The sequence below is a fragment of the Microchirus variegatus genome, assembly GCF_963457635.1.
Source record: "Microchirus variegatus genome assembly, chromosome: 9".
In the NCBI taxonomy this organism is placed as follows: domain Eukaryota; kingdom Metazoa; phylum Chordata; class Actinopteri; order Pleuronectiformes; family Soleidae; genus Microchirus; species Microchirus variegatus.
In genome coordinates this window covers 11,620,306-11,641,317 of record NC_139810.1, presented here as the reverse complement: position 1 = coordinate 11,641,317, position 21,012 = coordinate 11,620,306, and the positions used below count along the sequence as shown (strand labels likewise).

General features: G+C 40.7%; 1 protein-coding gene across 1 annotated transcript; it reads left to right on the top strand.

Annotated features, from left to right (window-relative positions):
• Window positions 1-12,524: 12,524 nt before the first annotated feature.
• LOC310931850 (uncharacterized protein) lies at window positions 12,525-13,172 on the top strand (the record flags this gene model as incomplete). The annotated part of the gene is made up of 1 exon (XM_083895086.1): window positions 12,525-13,172. One exon carries the CDS (start codon window positions 12,525-12,527, stop codon window positions 13,170-13,172), a length of 648 nt encoding a protein of 215 aa, XP_083751212.1.
• Between the last annotated feature and the right edge of the window lie 7,840 nt (window positions 13,173-21,012).

Sequence of the window (21,012 nt, the reverse complement as noted above, 5' to 3'; positions counted from 1 at the left end):
TACATACATATATATATACACACATACATACAAATATATATGTATCTGTATATATATACGTATGTATGTGTATACATATATAGAAAACCATTATATATATATTTATTTATTTTTTATTTATGTGTATTGGGGCGCATGGTTGGTGTAGTGGTTAGCACTCTTGCCTTTGCAGCAAGGAGACCCGGGTTTGAACTCAAGTTGGAACAAGGACTTCTGAATAGAGTTAGCATGTTCTCCCCGTGTGTGCATGGGTTTTCTCCAGGTTCTCCGGCTTCCTCCTAAATCCAAAAACATGCAATATGGGGATTAGGTAAATTGGACACTCTAAATCAGGGTTTCCAAAGTTTTGATACCTGAGGGCCAATTTGGGAACCCAACATTGGACTGAGGGTCACCAAAGGAAAAAAAAAAAGAGAAAAAAAAAAGAAAGAAATCCCATTTGTAATAATTTTAATGACCAGATTGCAGTTCTATAGTTTACACGTATTGGTCTGTATCCAGTAATTTCCAATAATTGTTTAACAAGCTTAGTAGCTCATGGATTAAAACTATCAACTGTAATTGATTGCATGTCGCCAGAAATGTTTCTGTGGGCCACCATTGGCCCGTGGGCTACACTTTGAGAACCAATGCTCTAAAGAGTGAGAGTGAGTGGTTGTTTGTCTCTTTGCCACTGGCAAACTGTCCACGGTGTACCCTAAAGCCCTATGTCAGCTGAGATTGGCACAGCACCCTCCTGTGGAGGATGAAGCAGTAGAAAATGGATGGATGGAAGGAAGTGTATTGCCCAACAGCAATCAGGTAATTTACTTTACAGTTTTTCTCGATTGTTTGACATCCATTTTCTGAAAGCATGCCTCATGCTCTCAGAACTCTACACACAAATCCAAAAACATACACACAATGTGCAAAACCTATCAATTCTCCTGCAAAATGAAACTTTACATTCAAAACAATGTTATTTCTTCTCTGTTTTCAAATCACACACACAAACCATCATATGAATAGACATTTATAAGAACCAGTTGAACACTGATGTGCTCAATGTAAAACACTATGATGAATGGAAAACACTTCTCCATTGATCATAATGACTTAGGCCAGTGTTTAGTGTTACACTTACTACAGACAGTACATACATAAGTGTGTAAAATATTTTAAAATATTGTTTTTAAAGGTCCTGTGATGGACGATGGAGGATGAAGTGGTAGAAAATGGATGGATTGTTTTTATACTCAAAACACACAAATACACAGTAACAATTATATTGTATTCCTATGTATTTCCCACAAAAACAATGTACACAGTGTACTTCCCAACCAACACAAAGTTGCACATACAGTGATCTACATACAAAACAGAACCCTTTTATGCTCACGCACTGATTACAAATTGTAAACCTGTGTGACAGGTGTTTTCCCATGTGATGAGTCAGTTTGCATAGTAGAGAAATTAACTTTAGAATTTTGAATGACAGTGTGTTCCTTGTGAAAACAAGAGATTTTCTTCATGAAAATTGTGCCAAATGCAGAGAATTGTGTGTAGTGTTTTGAAAAAAGTGTGTTTTACAACTGCAATTTGAGTGTAAAGCAGGAATTGTGTTTGTAGTTTAGCAGAGTTGGTTCAGGGGGTTGGTGCATGAGCTACCTGTTGTGGTCATTGTGTCTCAAGTACCAGTATTTGTGTGTAAACAATTGAGAAAAACTGTAATGTAAACCCACATTATGTCATTTCTGCCACTAGGGGTCTCTCTACCAACAACAATAACATAAGATCTAGATCAATGACAGTGCTGTGTGGGATCATGGGAATTGTGGTCACATTAACTACAAGGCAGTTGACTGTAAAGATTATTGTGGATTTAAACTCAACTTTTAACAGTGATTGCATAGGTTATTTTGTACAGTTGTTGCTCCATGTGTACGGCTGAAGCAGAAATGTGCACCATGAAGAGCTAAAATTGGTTATCTTTGTTCCTCAGTGTTGAGGGATGTCCCTCTTTCAGGATGTGGAAGTTCCTGTTTTTGAAAAAAAAAAAAAACTATGTATAAAGCTTTACTTAGACTATTCCAGAACCAGCGTTGTTGGAGGGACTTTCATGGTTGTTGCCTACTTTTTTATGATTTTTACTGTTACCTACGAAGGCTGTATTAGAAACCATGGACAGATCAGACACTGGTGAGCTTCCTTTAAGTTTTATATAATATTATACAGATCTAAAGTTCGGGCTTCAAAGACAAATAAGGTTTCAGTCTGTAGGGTTAGCATTAATTTAAGTATAATATTGTGGCTCAGTGATTTTTACTGACTTTGCAGTGACCGCCTCTTAATTACTCTGTCTCTATAGTATAGACAGAGTAATTTATATTAAGGCACACATTTTATACAATATAATTACAATTTCTTTCTCTCTTTTTGAGCAGGTGAGATGAGTCCAACTGTCACTGAACACACGATCAACAGGTGAACTGAAAACATAGCTTATATCTGGACTTTCTTGTATGTAGTTTTTTTATGGTTTTATATTCATATTTATTGCATCACATAATGCTGTATATCTATTTTATATATTGTTTTATTGAAATTGTAGTGCTCATTTTTGGGTGTTTTGACAGATTTGATCATGATTTTTGACTACATTATCAGTTATTTCATTAATGTGTTGATATGATTGATCGTTTTTCGTGTCAAAATCTGCGTCTTACTCGTTTTTATGAAACTATAACATCACATGGTCACACTTAGCAGTTGATTTGTTTGGAAAGTGCCATGAAATTTAAGGTTGGTTGATTTTTTTTTGTGTGTGTATGTATTTGACAGATGTCTGCGACTACCCTTTTTCTCCTCCTGTAAGTCTACACACACGCACATATATAAACCCACAGTTAATTGCTTTCAAAAGCCTAACATATATAACTGTAATATAACGTAAAGCCTTGTTGGTCGATCAGAAAAGAGAGACGGGCAAAACGTCACTTTCTCTTCCAGTAGTCAAACAACAACGGCGCACTGCAGGAAATGAGATTAGTTGATTTGGACAGACAGAGAGGTTGAACTATTCCTCAACGTCGCACTGGAATACTAAGTTCTACCAGAATCCGGATATCACACGTGATGACGTTGCATGCAAATCTCACATAGAAGAGATACTGTGCACCAGTATCTCTTCTCTACTTCTACTTCTTCTCTACTTTGGCACATACACAGTCAGTTGAAGTCCAGCTGAATGTTTTCATGCAGCAGAATTGGACTCCCAATCGCATTATCTGAGTGTGTTAGTCCAACATGATAACAAGTCTAGTTTCCTCCCTACACCCTGCGAAAATCGTAAACCTGGCCGGAGATAATGTGCCTAACCCAGAGTTTACAAGTGTATGAAAAGTGCAAACACACACGTGCACAGAGTGACTCGTCTCTCTGTCCTCAGGGCCACTTTCAGTTGTTGCCGTCTTTTGCACTGGGCTGATGTCTGCGGCTGGAGGAGGTCTGCTGCTGGGAGCGACAGATATCATTGTGGTTCAGGCCCTGGAGCTTCTGGCTGACAACACACTGCTCATGGACCAGTTGGAGAACTACATGATGGTTTTCCATACGTCAGAGGCAAATCAAGGCCAATTGGAAAAGAGCAGTGATGGCAATGTCCTTAACACTTACTTATCTATATTAGTTAAAGATTTTGGTGTGTTTTCCTTTATAGTGTCATTACCTGTGGGAATATCCATTGGTTTATCAACATATGCTTTGGTGATTACACCATACGGTAATGCAGCGATAGGAAAGGCCCTTGCTTTGGCTGGACCAGTGTGTCTTATGGGTGTCACTGCTATTGGATTAATTCTGGGTTTCGCTTTAAAAGGTTTTCTGTCTGTCATGTCCAGTGTTAATGCACCCATGTGGTTTTATACGTCACTTTTGTTACTATTTTTACTTTTGTTACTATTGCGATCATTTTTCTCCATTGTGCTTTTGGTTTCACCCACCTTTTCTTGCATTACCAGTAATTATGGTAATTATATAACACCATTTATAGTTTCTCTTTTATCGCCAATCGCTGTGGACAGTACTTTGCCATTGAATTTACTTTTCAAAACAAAGTTGTATATAATGGTTTCTTTGATTCCATTGATTTTCGGTGCAAGTCTCAGCGGAATCCCATGTAACCTGCAGCTAAATGCTGCATCTGTTCCACTGATGTTAATTATAAACAGATATATTTAACATGGCAGGGCAGCCAATATTAACCTTACAGTCGCCAACATCCTCAAATTCAAGCAGTGTTGTACCTGAGGCCATCTTTATTGGAATTCTAACTTCTCAGCTGTTGACCGCGGCTGTAGGAATGTCATTGTTTTTGTCGTGGCACAGGAGTGGAGCAGGTAAAATCTGTGTTACTGCAGCTGCTTCTGGTGGTGCAGTTTTAACTATTATAAAGTTGGCTCTACCTGCTCTGGGTCCAGGTCCTTCTATAGGAGCAGTGATGGGGGCGACAGGAGCAGCAGGGGTGTCACTTTCTGCAGCAGCAACAGCAACAGATCGCTATGGTAAATTAATAGACAGATACGGATTGGTAGGAAAGGCGGGCGTGGCAGTGGGAGCAGGTGTAGGAGCTTTTCTGTCCTCATGTGCCCACAGTGGGTTATCAGGAGTGTTCATGGGACTGTGTGCAGCTATGATTCCTATTGGACTCTATCTCAAACAGGTGTTTGTTTTCCTTCTGAGGAAGTTTCAGTGTTATACCTGCATATTAATAATATTTCTTGTTTCGCTGTTGTTATACTATGTTGGCAGCCTTCTCTGCATTACTATATACAACCATAATCAACTGTCAAGTCCAAATCTAACAACAGTTAAATGATATAAAAAAATGAACAGCTCACACATAGGTCCCCTGTTAACAGTTGTACGTTATGTATCTGTTTGTCTGTGCTATGGTTTTGGGTGGAAATATTTGGTGGACGGGTGTTTGTTGTTACTTTGGCAACATATGTCCAGGACGCCTTCTGTTGATCATCATTTTAGGGTCCTTCATTGTTAATGTTTGGGTCTGTAAGCTTGGAAAAGCTATTATTAATTAATATCAGGCTACACTTAAAAAAAACGCAACCAATATGTTCCTCCTGTGTACCCAAGCTCCACCCACAAAACACTGCCTCTAAGTGGTGTATGCCTCTGCCTGTTAAAATCTCAGAGTAGCCAGACACGGAGCTGTGTCTCGATAGTCAAGGCTGCATGCAGGTGTGCTAGTGTGCAGTGGACAGGACCAGGACCACAACTTTCCCTTCATCCCTAAACAGAATCCAGCAGGTTGTACAGCAAGAGGTTAAACATCGCCCTACATAGTTCAAAGTGGTGAATCACATTTTCTTCCTGCCCCTTTAAGCCTCAATCCATCCATTATCTACCGCTTTATCCTCCTGGATGGGGGTGCTGTACCAATCTCAGCTGACATAGGGCAATCACCGCGGACAGTTCGCCAGTCCATCGCAGGGCCACATGTAGAGACCAACAACCATTCAACCACTCTCACGCCTACGGTCAATTAGAATGTCCAATTTACCTAATCGCCATATTGCATGTTTTTTGGACTGTGGGAGGAAGCCGGAGAACCAGGCGAAAACCCATGCACACACGGGGAGAACATGCAAACTCCATGCAGACAGAGGCACAGCTTGTGAACAGGCAAGGCAGGCAACTGCTTGGGGCCCCAAGCTGATAGGGGGCCCCCGACACTCGGAGTCTGAGGGCTGTTTTAGTGAAATGTGCAGTGACCAGCCGCCTCCCCGCCCCCCTTAAAAAACACCCCACCTCATGTTAACCTGTGTGAAGTTATCGTTCTGCAAGTTGGAAAATGAAGAGGATTATTTACAGTGTAATGCATATTTTTTTTACTCAGGTGTATATGTTTTTTTTCAGTTATTTACAGTATTTTATTGTTCTATATTTTTATATTGTTTTATAATGTGGGTTCTTTACAGTGTAATGTAATTTTTACTAAGTTTATATAGTTTTTTAAAAGCTATTTACAGTATTGTATTGTTCTTTACATTTATATTTTCACATACTTTTTAATTACAAGGTTTTTCCATGTTATTTCATTCATTTCGGAATTTTTTTTTTAACTTGGTGACAGATTATTTACAACATAATGGTGATGAACACTGGTTGGAAGGGCCCCCTGTGAATTTCTGCTTAGGGCCCCTACAGACTCTAGAATCGCCTCTGCATGCAGAAAGGCCCTTGTTCCAACTCGGACTCAAACCCAGGTCTTCTTGCTGCAAAGGCAAGAGTGCTAACCACTACACCAACCATGTGGCCAATACACTTTCATCAATAACAAAAAAATAAAATAAAATATATATATATAATGGTTTTCAATTCTCGCAAAAACATCCAAAAAATAAGATATTATCTGAAATAGTCTCATCCGACATCCTGTGTTTATATCGTGAATCCATTTTATTTGTGCATCTGTACATGCCACATTGTAATGTGTGTGTGTGCATGTGTGTGTGTATAGGCTCCACATGTGATAACATTCTCCCATTTCTCATGGTGGAAATATTTATGCTTAGTCCTCATTTGAGCGTGCAGTTCAAACAGACAGGGTCCAGTGTTCTTTCCTTCGTTTCCAGACGCACTCAGCCTCCGGGGAGGGGGGGCCTTCTCGTACAAAACGAATCATTGTGAGCAAGACCCTCGCTCTCTTCCTCCCTCTGCCCCAATATATGTGTGTGTTTATATCAAAACCTGATATCCATTTTCCATCAGTCCTCTAGCTGGGAGGTGTTTATTTTTAGCAAGCAAGGGAAAGTTTCTAGGGAGCCGTGATATGTAAATACTTCTGATCCATTACAGGTTTCCCATCGCCTGATGATGTTTAAAGAGAAGATGATGGCAGCAGGGTGTGCGTGGAGTATTTTTGGCACACAACAATTCATAGCATTGTACAGCAGGATTGTTACAGTAATTCTGGCTCTTTTTTGTGTAAATATCATTCAATAGGAGACTGATTGTGTAAATAAAAATTAGATCACTGCATGACCACTTGCCATATGCTTTTGTCATACAATGTTTGAGAGTATGTTACTCATACTCCCTGCTGCCTCACCTTCTAAGATTTCCCAAATAATTTCAGCTGCAATAAATGGTATGCTTTGTTTTAATAATAAACGTGGAGCTCCTCTCAAGGAGGTCGGTTTACATCACTTTGACCCACCTTTAGTTACGGATATCTGCCCTGTACATCAACCACTTCCTTATTTATAAACCAATTGCACTCTTGTTTGAGTGTGCGATGAACACAGTAGAGCGTAAAGCAGCTGAGAGACTAAATAAAAGGAAACAAAGACATGAGATAGAGAAATGATGAGACTAAGACTTGGCAGATTTATTCTAGTTTTTCTCTTACTTTTATCATAAAAATCCCAAAGAAGCTTCATTCAAACTATTCCATTGCAGTGACCCAGCCCAGCAACCAGCTGCAGTTATAGGGCAAACACCTTGCAGTGGTGGAGATGAAACCCAGGTAACCATGAGGTAGAACACCACATGTGTATTCACATGGAAACAGGGATTAATAAAAAAAAAAATATGTGCAAACTACATTAATATCTCCCTATAAATTGCAGGAACGTGTGTCTGTACTATTGATTGTTGCTTTGCCAATCTCAGCTGACATAGAGCGATAGGCGGAGTCACACCCTGGACAGTTTGCCAGTCCATCACAGGGCCACACAAAGACAAACAACCATTCACTCTCACATTCACACCTACAGTCTATTTAGAGTGACCAATTCACCTAATCGCCATATTGCATGTTTTTGGACTGTGGGAGGAAGACGGAAAACCTGGAGAAATCCCACACACACACACACACACAAGGAGAACATGCAAACTCCATGCAGAAAGGCCCTTGTTCCAATCGGGGCTCAGACTTGCTGCAAAGGCAAGAGCGCTAACCACTAAAACTGGCACTACTGGTAAGTGAAAGAGGCAACTGGAGGTTGTAGTGTCATGTGACTGTTTCAATCAGACAGAACAAACCAGCTATTAACACACGGTGAGGCCCACAAGAGATTAGCGGGATCAAATATACAGTATATCTTGATCTGCTACGACTGCGTGTACTGACTCAGACTCCCCTTGATTTTTGCACAACCCGTTACGCCTGCCACATGTGACACACCTCAATTGCGTCGTGTTAGCTGGACAATTATTTACAAAATGTACTTGAAAGCGATACTTGAGCAAAAGTATCTTACCAGAAAATGACTTTGGTAGAAGTTAAAGCTCCCATAGACCGGAAGTTCCAATTAAAGCTGTTTTTTTGGTGTGTATCAGCGACATTAACCTCGTTTATGAAGCCCTGAAGGTTCTAAACAAACAGTTCAGCCACTGCTGAGAACACTGTGTTTGTATTGTAATCTCGGGCTCAGCGAGATCTCTGAAAAAACCCGTTCTGGTTACGTAAACAGCAGTTCTCCTGAACAGCAGATCATCCTGCTCCGGGCACTAGTCCGGGTACATCCTGTTGCGTACAATGAACCACAGAAGAAGAATAACGTCCGTTGTGGAGGTGTTTCACGAGCGACAGTGTCTTCTGACACTGTGTCAGACTCTGGGTCAAAGCTGTAAAAGGGAATGCGGCGGGGAGTTGTGAAGAAGCTATTTTTAGACATTGTTAAAACAATGTTTTGATAATGAGGAGCAGTGCATCCACCGTTCCAGAGGGGGAGCTGCGCTTCTGAGAGCTGGTGTGCTAATTACGTCACTTCCAATCACAAGACAGTTGGGAAGGCTCTACGCTGGCTGGCCAATCACAACACACTCTGTCTTCTGGGGGTGAGATTTCAGTCTGAAACACCGCGGCTGATGAGAGCTTCAGTGAGGAGAGATTTCCGCTCATTTACAGCAACTAGGAGGTTTTTGACCATAAAAACAAGTTAATGTATGTAAGTAGACCTCCATAACGCACATGCGCAATAGGACCACTCTATGGGAGCTTTTAGAAGTCACCTTTTAGAATATTACTAAAGTAAAAGTCTTAAAATACCTGACATTTACTGTAGTTAAGTATCAAAAGTCATTTTCTGATATACAATGTACTTAAGTATTGGAAGTAAAAGTATTGGTTGGCCGCTTCAGCTGAGAGCTGAAACAACTGATAGATGAAAACCGGCATCCGGAGTGTTCAACAGAAACCGGGAGACCTAGACCAGAAACCGGGAGACCAGAGCCTTGGTGTCGGAGACGGAAAACAAAGAGCTAATGGTGTGTTTTAAGTCCACTTGGAGCCAAAATCTGAGGCTAACAGCTGAGTGGCTAACAATTAGCAACAACAAACAGACATTAACTCACCAACTCAACTTTTATTTTTATTTATTTTAGTAGTAGAGTAAAAGTACACATTTTATTGAGGACATGTAGTGGAGTAAAAGTAAAAGTTGTCAGAAATATAGATAATGAAGTAAAGTACAGATATGTGAAAATTCTACTTAAGTACAGTAACGAAGTACAAATACTTAGTTACATTACAACACTGAAAACGGCATGCATCAAGCAACAACATGTTGTATTGATATTATCTTATAAGTGAAAAGATGTGTCTCTTTCTCATACAACGTGCATATAATCCTCTTTTTGCAACCAGATAAATATAGGTGTCATCGTTTAAATGAATGCAGATCTCTCCTCTTGATGCTGTGCTCTCTTTAACTGTATACAATGAAAATGTCACAGAGGCCACATTCAGTGTTGCTTTGGAGCTCTCCGTGTTTGAATCAAGCCAAGAGGCAATACAGTAATGTAAACACAAGCCCATGATACAAGTATGCAGCAGGTTTATTCTGGAGCAAAGCTCGAACTCCAGTGTATTACAAGCATAACAAAGACAGAGAGGCCACTCTCTCACTCAGTGTCTACCGCTTTATCCTCCACCATGAGGGTTGCGGTGAACCCAACCAAGTCTGCCAGTCATTTGATTTCTCTCTGCAGACGCTGTTTAGACCAACTTCAGAATCTCCTAAAAAAAAGGGCACAAATCACAATCACCTGACGCGCTAAAGGCAGGATTACAGCAATGATGACAGATGCAATGTAGAGCAAGCGAGGTAAGTGTCCAACACTTAATCATGTGTGTCTCTGGTTGCGGAACTGAAAGGCCACTGTCAGCCCAATGCTCTGGACTCCCCTCAGCAAGCTGTTGTGCCCAACGAAATACAGGACCTCCACAATATCGCAATGTACCTCTGGCCAGAATTTAACCAGGTGAGAATGTTGTCACACTCAGACAGGAATGCCGTACGCGCTCATGACCGCACTCTTCTGCAAGCCATGGCTGTAGGTGCACCAGATGTGGAGAGTCGAGACCCAGAGCTCTACAGAGTCAAACCCACTCCTCCTCCTAGGCCTATTTAGAGTGCTGAGATGTTTACTACGTTAACAGAGGACTTATTTGATTTCTTTGTTCCATCTTCCAAATGGCCTATGAAAATGTATAAATGGGCTGTAAACGGGTTTTTAAAAGCTGTCAATCAAAATGTACTGGTCGGGCTTGGGCCGAATTCTGTCTACTCTAAATCATCCGGATAATTGGTCCGATTGGTTGCAGGTCAACCCAATTGCATAGGTATTCGCCAGGCTAGGGTCAAGACGCGTGGAGCCAATCCCAGGCTGACAATCCCAAGTGTCCAATTAACCACTGGATGTTTTTGGGTTGTGGGAGGAAACCCACACACCAGTGACCTTCTTCCTGTGAGGCAAGAGTGCTGGCCACAATTCCAACGTGGATATTCAGGGGGCAAATTCCAATAAATTGAATGTCCAAAAAAAGAAAAGTGAAGGATCCTGTGATGTCAGAGACGTCAGTGGTTTCTCAGTTCTTGTAATGAAGCCATCTTCATCTGGACTCGGTGAAGAGGATGAATTTCACAAGATCAACAGTTCAAAAAAAAATCAACATTTACTGTTCCATCATCTTCATGACAGGGACTTGTCTCGTCCCTGAAAAGCAGAGCACTAACAATAGACTCTTCTCTTGTGGAGGAGTGGCGGTCGGCCCAATGACGGACTCGCCCAGAAGTTTGTGGAGTGAGGTTCACGTTGGACCTGGACCGGAGCTTGTTCTAGAAGTAGCTAAGAGGATGAAAGCAACAGAATGTCCCACAGGCCTCTGTGTGATTCACAGAGCTCATTCTTGCCTTAATGCTGTGATTAGAGCTCAGTGCTGCAGTGCTGACTGAATGCCAGCTCTTTCCTCCCTCCAGGTCTATGCTTACAAACTGCAGCCAAGTCACTGCCAGGAGAATGCAGTGCACCGTCTTTGTTGTTTTGCAAACAACAAGAAAACTCTCTGTGTTAGGCCTCATTTTTTTTCCAATATGGTTTTAGTTATTTTGCCACATTATGTATTCAGTGTAAGCATTTCGCTTTGTACATTCATACAAAACAAAATTATTTGTGGTTTGTCGACAAGAGCATTCTACATTGTGTTATGATACGAGGAGTAAATACTGTCTTTTGTATTTTAGTCACTGTGCTGGAAGACCGCTGCAATTTTGTGTATCAACAAAAAATAAACAATCAACAATATGTTACCTATGTCCCCAACCGTCATTACTCCATCTGCCTGGAATGTAACATCTTAAAAATTTGATCACATTTCACCTTTTCCAAAGCAGAAGGAACATCACACAGCAGAAAAATGAGGGTGGAATTTATCCAACTCTCAAACCAGAAACAAAAACATTTACGGGGCTTCTTTTACAGATCCCCCCCCCCCCCTTTTTTTTTCTCTGAAGTATATAGAAAGAGTTGTGGAGAAGGGAGACAGGAAAGAACTGAGAACCAGGCAGTGAGAGGGGGGATGGTAGTGGCTCGGTTTGGAGGAAATCTGGAACCTATAAACTTGGGCAACTTCTATGACGAGAAGCAAACGTCACAGCGGTTCAATTTGGTTGGCTGTACGATGCACCTTTGTCTCCGCCTCGTCCCTTTGATCAGACCAATTGCTCAAGATTCATTCTTCCTGTTGTCTTAAGCTCAGCTGTCCTGAAAAAAAAAACGGCCTGCTGACCAATCAGTGAATCAGATGGGAGGGAGGCTGGAAGTTTCATGGTCCCCTCCTTTTAAAAAGTCAGATTCGTAGTTGCTGCTGTCTCACATGCAGCTACAGGAGCGCGGTATGAGAACAGTCCAGGCTGCTGAAGCGGTGTACACTGACAGAGAGTGGGAAGTGATGACTGGAAGGTGTGGACGAAGAAGAAAAGCGTCTTATAAAAGCGTCGTATAAAAGTTACTGTCGCTTAATCTCCCGTCTTGGATTGTCATGCCTGAATGTAACAAAGTGTGAAGCTGACGAAAGAAGAAGAACGACACATCAGAAGAACAGAGGGAAACGGACGGAGTTCCTGAAGACAAACAGAAAGCCTATGTGAAAGAAGAAGAGGAGGACAGGAGCGTAGCATTCGCTGAGATACTAAGAGAAGTGACAGATAGTGGATCGTCGAGAGAAGACGTGGCCAAGCATGAGAGAGGTGGAGCAGTGTGATGATGACCACCCTGAGGGAGGGGTGGTTTCCAGCAAGGAGAACCCGGCAAAACCACCTTCTAATGCATGTCCTGTTGTTGTAGCAACGCCGGGGGTCACCATGCGAAAGCGGCAGACTGGCTCCAATTCAGGGGATCACATTTCCACAGTTACACCGGTCACATCAGGAGACGAGAGCATGGTCAAGCCAGGGGACGACATCCAGATCTACACGCCAGCCGGAACCAAAAGACCCAAGAGGAGTCCTCAGCACCGGCCACCATCCTCAGGACCTTCCCTTTCTCCTGTCCCTGGTCCCAGTCCTGGAAGTCTCTCAGCCCTCGAGGACCCACACGCCCAGCGAGTGATTGCCAACATCCGGGAGCGACAACGGACACAATCTCTGAATGACGCCTTTACATCATTGCGTAAAATAATCCCCACACTCCCCTCTGACAAACTGAGCAAGATCCAGACCCTTAAGTTGGCATCACGCTACATCGATTTCCTGTACCAGGTGCTGCAGAGCGACGAGATGGACGCCAAACTGGCTGGATGTAACTACCTTGCGCATGAAAGACTGAGCTATGCCTTCTCCGTCTGGAGGATGGAGGGAGCCTGGTCCACCATGTCAGCTGGTCACTAACTCTGTTGACAGGAACTCAAAAAACTAACACAGTTCATCTGTTCCCTCCATGGAAAGACGACCTGACACAAGATGAGAATGTAGTTGGATATCTTTAAGTTAGCACGGATCATGTGTTTTAAGCCGCCATTGAACTAGATGTCAGCTGTAAATATGAAGGCTTGTGATGTCTTATTATTGCTCATGTGTGCCAAAGATAGATTTTGGAGAAAGACCATTTTTACGATTTTACGATACTTGTACTCAAGAGAGAACAGGACCTGCAACAGACAAAAAAAAGAGCCTGACCCTCTAACCAGAAGCTACACCTGTGGTATCATCCTCACCTTCAACCTTGATTTTATCACCATCACCGCTACCACGATCATCATAGGTATGCATACTTTGAGCCATATTTGATGCTTATTTCATATTTTTCTTCATCTTTTTTTCTGACTTTGGCCGACATGTTATAAAAAGAGGGATAAGAATGAGATCAGAGCTAGAGAACAAAATTGGATGTTTCAAGATGGATCCGACCTTTGCCTTTTCCATAGCCTTTCAACTCCAACTTTTCCGAGACTCTGACACATACTCGGGATCCCTGACCACCCCTGAACCCAAAGCGACAGTGGAAAAGAAGCTGTGGGCAGCTGTCATCCCGACTTAACTTTCTCCTTTTCATAACTGAACCAAGCTCCTTTGTTTTTTCAAAAGCCAAAATAAAACCTCTCCTCTAGAAATTCTTTCCTCTAATTTTGGCCCAAATTTGCTTGCGCTGCACAAAACCCCGATACAGTGAGCTGACGAGGAGGCGTAATGAAAACAAACGGCCTCTAAAAGCCATGAATCATGCGTGTCACCATCAAAGAGGAGGCTGATGTGGCTCCCCGCTGGGCTTCCATGAACCGCTGGGAGTGATAGAGGAGGTGAGAGCTGATTTATACACACACAAATGAGCGTACATGTACTGGCGTAGTCATGCACACACACACACACACACCCAAGCACAGAAACCCACTCGTGTTGACTTTTACCGAGTGCTGTTCTTTAAAAATCTATAATTACCAAATTATACACATGCACCAAAGCATTTTGTATTATTGTAGCTCTGATTTTAGAAAAAAAAAAAAAAAAAAACGATGCCAAACAAATACACATCACCTGCAAAATCTGGCCTTGCTTCCTATTAACCACACCACACGGTAACAGGAGTTGAGAAGCCACTTTCCTGTATGTAGTAACCTAACATTAGAATGTCCCAGGGAGCTAAAGCTATTGCTAATGTTTCCAGCTCTCCTATTAAGACTGATGAGACCTACAGTCAGCATGTTGTGGTCTCAGAGGACTAACCTTCACTGACACGTTAGAACGCACATGACGTTCAAACACTATTCAGCTGAACGAGAACGAGAAGGAGAGAAAAGGATGCTCGCTAAACGTTTTTAAAGCAACTCCTTAAAACCTCAACTACGAGCTTCAGAATGATGACTTTTTAAAAAGGCAGAGTGGAGTCACTTTCATTCCCACTCTACACCTGTCCTTGCTCTGTGCATGTTTGTTGAGTGAGATCTTACTGAGAAGCTCCGTTCAGATAACAATACCGATAATTAGTAGTCAACGAGGCCGAACCGATATTTGGAGCCAATATTCAGTTGCAGTAAAAGTGAAAATATTGGTGTCAACATTTTGAATAATACAAAAACCTTTGTTTAAATGCCTTTAAGCATAATGTTTATTAAACAGCTTTTCAGATTCACAACATGTTTTTTTTTTTTTTTTTAATTTTTAACGTTAGACATCAGTGTTTTAAAATTAAAAAAGAAAAAAGCAGGAAGCTCCCAGGCTCAGCAGCATGTCTTATAAAGTTATAAAATGAAAACTTAAACAAATAAATAGCTCCCTAAAGTTTTCTACAGTACAGTTTCCAAAATTTCAATATCACTGAAATGTTAATTTATCTTTCACTTATCTTTGTTTTAAGTTCAAACAAAAACAACAAGTGCAGGCAGTTCCCAGGGTCAGCAGCATCTCTTATAAAGTTAACTGACATTTTTAATAAATAAATAAATTGATCTCTTATCAGCCGTCAGAGAAAAAAAAAAAAAAAAGCAGATGCCGATATGTGTCAAAATGCCAAATATCGGCGCCGATAATCGGTCTATCCCTAATTTGTGGTGTAGTGTAATGGGAGATAAGATACAATGAAACGGACATTTATTGGTCCTGTGTTATGGAAATTCAGAAATTGAAGCTATTATGAGCATTTGTGGGTAAGAATGATACTATCCTCAATTGCTGTTGTGACAACCTACCCCCCCCCCCCCCAACTAAAACACTCCGTTAAATAGATTTACATGGTTGCATTTGGCTGCTTCTGCAGTGATGAGATAAGGTTGGCCTCACTCTTGACCTCTCCCTTGAAACCACCCCAGACGAAAACTCTGAAAACACACAAATGAAAACACACATTGATCTGCAGACATATTGTGATGTCAGAGCACAACATGGTACAACGCCCTACATTTCAGCCGACATCCCATCTGATCCACCACCACACACTGAAGCCACACACGTCTGATTCGACGCTCAGATTTCTGTGTCCACACAGCCCAAGATCTGATTTAATCTGAGTCACATTAGCGGGGGAAAAAAATGGACACGAGCCACTTCAGTGAGGTGATCTACACAGCGACAGTCAGGGACCCAGCATGTTCAAGAGGAGAACTGGTGTCAGTTGAAAAAAAAAAAAATGAAAATAAGGCTTGTTTTCTTCCTCCTGAGATAAGTAACTGTGCCTCATGCATGGTTACCACAGTAACATGTCTGCATTTCTGTCTTTCCAGCTGCGGATTAAAGTGACTGTGATCTTCCTTGTGTACATCTCAACGTCTTGCAACCTTTTCCTGCTACTCAAAACAAATGGACATTATGCAAATGAGCACCTTTAGGTACAGAACGTCGCCTTTGGATCAAACATTTTGCCGAAAATGCAGACTGACATTGAAAACATGGGACGTTTCTCTGGTCATTTATAAACAGGAAACTCGAGTTGTAGCATTGATGTTTTTATCCTGTTCAAACTTAATAAGTATATACGAGCATTTCACTGGAATAAGTCGTCACCCTTAGATGGTGGTTGTACATTTGTTTTACAGAAGGCTTTTTTTCTTTCTTTCTTTCATTCTTTCTTTCTTTTTTTAAGGAGTATTTACTTGAAGTGTATGCAGAGCTGGAAAAAAAAATGACACTCGCACAGAGTGATGGATTATAAACAGTATGAGCAGATGTAGTGATTCCTACGGTGCAATGTTTGATTGTTTGTCTGAAAAATTAAACTGTCTTCAAGCTCTTCGTGAGGCTCCTGTTGTTTTGCTGAAATAATGAAGAGAGCGGAGATTTACTACTAATGTCACCACACCCGCTTCGTCTCCCGTCTCACTTGTTAAACTGTCTCTCCTGTTTCCTCCTCCTCCTCCTCTTTCCGTCTCACTCTCTTTTTCCTTCTTTTTTTTTTAATGAGCTCTCTCTGTGCCTTTGCCCGGTCGGTCAGTCACAAACAGTTAATCCCACCAAAAAGAACACGTTAATGTGCATTTAAGGATTATTTATAGCTCGTCTGGACTTAAATTGTAAGTTGTAGCTTGAGGTTGAGGTGTTTTTTTTGTTTTTTTCTTTTCAGTGTATCTTAATATCTTCATCTCAACCTTCAGTGAATATTAAAGTCAGTAGTTTGGATAAACTAAAAAAAAAAATGCTGGCAAGATGTAACAATGAAAAGCAATAATAAAAAATGATAATTGATGTTGTAATATACAAACACTACACATCGGTGTCCTCAGACGACTGATTTCTACTACTGAACTTAACTTCCTGGTATTTCTTTTATCCCCATTATGAAGATGTTCTCGTTAATCAGAGGACACATGACATGGTTTGAAAATGAATTATGGTGGTTAGCTGTATACTTTACATTTGACGCAAACAGCTTGTTGAAGGCTGCATGCGCCCGCACTCAGGTGCTTCCACTTTTCCAGATCTGAACTTTGCAGGGTCGGTTTTTTTTTTGTGTGAAAAACACATATTTTACAACCTTGCCCAGCTCCTACTTCACTGACCTCCTGTGTTACTTCACACCCAGCCCCAAACACAAAACCTGGGGAGACAGGGCCTTGGAACACTCTCCCCCAAAAAGCTTAGAAAATACTACTTTATTGCCATCTTTTAAAACAGCTACATACAATTATGTTTCTATTGGTGCAACAGCTAAATGACGAGTGTAGTTGTCAATCAGATGGTTTGGATCGTAGCTTAATTGAGTTTAAAATCTTTTTCACGACGCGTTCAGTGTGATCACAGCACAATCTCCAATTCTCTCTCTTGCCAAAGCCTCAGTTTGATCTCGTTCGAGTTGGACAGAATCACGTGTGCTCGTGGGTGAAGTGAAGTTGTAGTTTGACAGACCTGAGAGGTTTGCTTGTTTCTGTGGATCCTGGATCCGTGGAGAGGTGATCGCAGGGAGGCCTGCACAGCTGTGGTCGATGCCAAATTAACACCACATGGTGGGAAAAAGAAAGAAAGATGGAAGCAGGTTTTTTTTTCTTCATTTGGAGATGGACTGACAACTGGCTGCCAAATAATTAAGGGCCTTATTATGACAGACTAGTGTAAATCATCAAAAAGTAACAAGTTCCGTTTATATTCTTCAGTGTTAAATTAGCACAGCCATCTTTATTATTCTCAGTAAATGGTCCGTATTTATAAAGCACTTTTCCACCATCACATTTTCTGTGCTTTTCCTCCTAAAACATATCAATCAATGTGTGCTTTGAAAACATTAAGCTGTGTAAAACAGATTATCGCACTGATTAAAGTGGTGTCAACTGAATCATGTACCAGCGGTTCTCAAATGTTTTATACCAAGTATAAACCACCTGAGAGAAATATTGAGCTCTCGAAGTAAGATCTTCCTCACATATAATTCACACACTGGTTTAGAGAAATTAGATTAACCCTAGAACACTAATGTTCATTTTTGTAACACCATCAGTAACGGTGGGTATATTTTATCCAATATAATATGATGAAAAAGATTCTTCTCATCAGAAGTCAAACATTATATGGCAAATTGAAGTATTCTTCTTTTACTTTCAAACATACAGGATCTCATAAAACAAAAAGGCATAAAGGTTGACCCTATACAAAGCCTCTAAAACTTGTGAATTGGGAAATCATTAACAGACAATTCCCCCCGCCAAAAAAAATTATGGAGCTAGGAACTTGTTATTTGGTCCAACCATTCACCCATCCACCCCTAATCTCAGGTGAAATTCACCCGAAAAAAATGTTATCCTCTGGGGGAAATCACCCGAGCACATGCCTATTGAAGAAACCAGTGATGGGGTCTGATGCTAGTGTTCTAGGGTTATGATAAAGAGAGATAGGGTGACTGTAATTATTATTATTTCATTTATTAGGATTTTTTAAATTAGTTTCATTACACAAAATCCGACAGCTCCACTCCGATCACATACCCTGGTATATATAAAATAGAACAGTATTTCTGATTTTAGTACCACAAGAGGAAGCTCATGTACCACTGTTGCTACTCGTATGAGAACCAAGGATGTAGGCTAAACTTGTTAAAGTTATTTTCTATACAATAAAGAAATCATATAGTCACATTTAGCATGGCATTTGTATTTCATCGAGCTAAACTTATTATTTTTCAGATTTTTTTCTGATGTTCAGCCTTCGTGTGTTTGAGCAGTAACATTCAGCCATGGCAGTTTGCACTCACAAGGACAAGGCATTCAATTGAGTGATGAGCATTAGCTCACTTATTATCATGAGATTATTTGTGCATTTCTAAAGGTAGAAATATGCTACGGTATAAAAAAGGGAATCTAAATAAATAAAAAGGAGAACCCTGTAATGTCACCTCAGATCTGTTTCTGTATTATGCTTGTATATTTCATATTAAAACACAGACAAAAACGATATGTGGAAACTTGGTTCATACTGGAAGTAATTTTTTAATCAAGAGGAAAAATAACAGTAAAAAATAGAGAATCTTTCTATACATACACATGGTAGGAAACTGAAGGGGGGAAACATAACACACAGGTAAATATTAAAGGATGAAAGCATGAAATAAAGATTTCAATGTCACGTTTATAGATACAGAGTTACTGTAAGTCCAGTTAGTTAAGAGTTACCAATACACATACTGCAGAATGCATCAAGGCACATGTGTGACATGTGTATTTTGGTCTTGAAGTTTCTATTTACAATTAAGAGCCGAGGCAGCACTGGCCTCTACTTAAGTCAAAAAAAAAAAAAAAGGAAAAAGCTACTTGGGATATAATACAGGAGAGGTCACTTACAGTATCAGACAGGCACACAAACATTAACATACTCGCAGGTGCACACACAAAACATGTAAGTTTACATGTAACCGCACACACTCGCTCTCTCTCTCTCGCACACACACACACACTCACGTACGAAGACATTTACTTCATCGACACCACACACATCTGCTGTGTATATGACAGACTCGGCAAAGCCGTCATGAACACTATTAACAAATAAATGAAAAGAGCGTAACACTAAGTTATAGAACACCAGTCCTCCATGCAAAAATGTCCTTAGAACTCCGACAGGGATGGAGCGCTGGTGAAAGAGCAGAGGTTTCCACAGAGGGACCTGCTGTTCTTGTGTCTAACGTAAAAGCTCTGAGGCTGTCTGTTGGGCAGACTCTGTCAAGGGTCTGACTGTAATAAAACTGAACATTCACACTAACCATCAATGCTAGGACTGATGTGCAGGTCCTTGCAGCATGCAGGTGGAATGAACTTGCTGTGCAGACTGCACTGATTTCAGTCCTTGTGTTACAAAAGCTGCATTAACTCAAAACCAAGTCCAACTCTATGTCAAACAAGAGGTGAAAGTTAAATTGTGCTGCATGGATAAAAAAAAAAAATCAAAAAGGAAAACTAGACATAGCCGTGAAAGCAGTATGAGTAAAATATGAAATTCACAAGTCTTGGTTTCATTAGAATGAACGTTTAGTGTCTAGGTGCAGCTTTAGAACAGTTAACATCACTTAAGAACATTTCCAATTTGCTGAAATTGATTTAGATGCAGCTATAATTCATCGAGAAAGTCAATTGGTCCAAGCTAGTGTGTATGAAAACAATGACTGCAACAAACTTTACTTTCCTATATAATAAACAGCAGAGCCCTTCAGAAAAGTCCTGATGTACTGTAGCATGATTTGTTGAGCCTGAACACGACTAGAGGACAGTTGCAGATAAGAGTCACGCATGGAAAAAAAAATAACACTCATAAACATTTCATTAGTTGGACTGTGATTTCGACCTGGAACTACTTTTTTTTTTAAGACAACGAAAGAAAACATTAAACCCAGACAAGGTCACGGTACTCGTCATCAAAAGTCTGCATATACTGTATGAAATCCACAGGTTCAAAAATGTCATCTTTTGAGTCACTGTAAGAGCACTGTTCAGACTGGTCCCTCGCGCTGCTTTGCGTAGCACAGTCCTGTAGAACGATCAGGCTGTTTTCAAGGCAGTTTTCTTTGGGTGATGTCCATTAAGTGCATTAAACATTATTGCCACTATAGAACAATACAATGGTCCTCAGTGGTGTCACGGTGGAAGGAATGCTCCTTTAGTCTCAAATATAAACAGTGACGTACAGTATTCATTACGTGTGGTACTTCATTGCTTTGTAAATGTGTGTGTGTGTGTGTGTGCATGTAAGACACTTAGGATTGGAAAAAATATACTTCATAGGAAACACCACTGCACAGTATTTATGTCTCCTTAGAATGAGT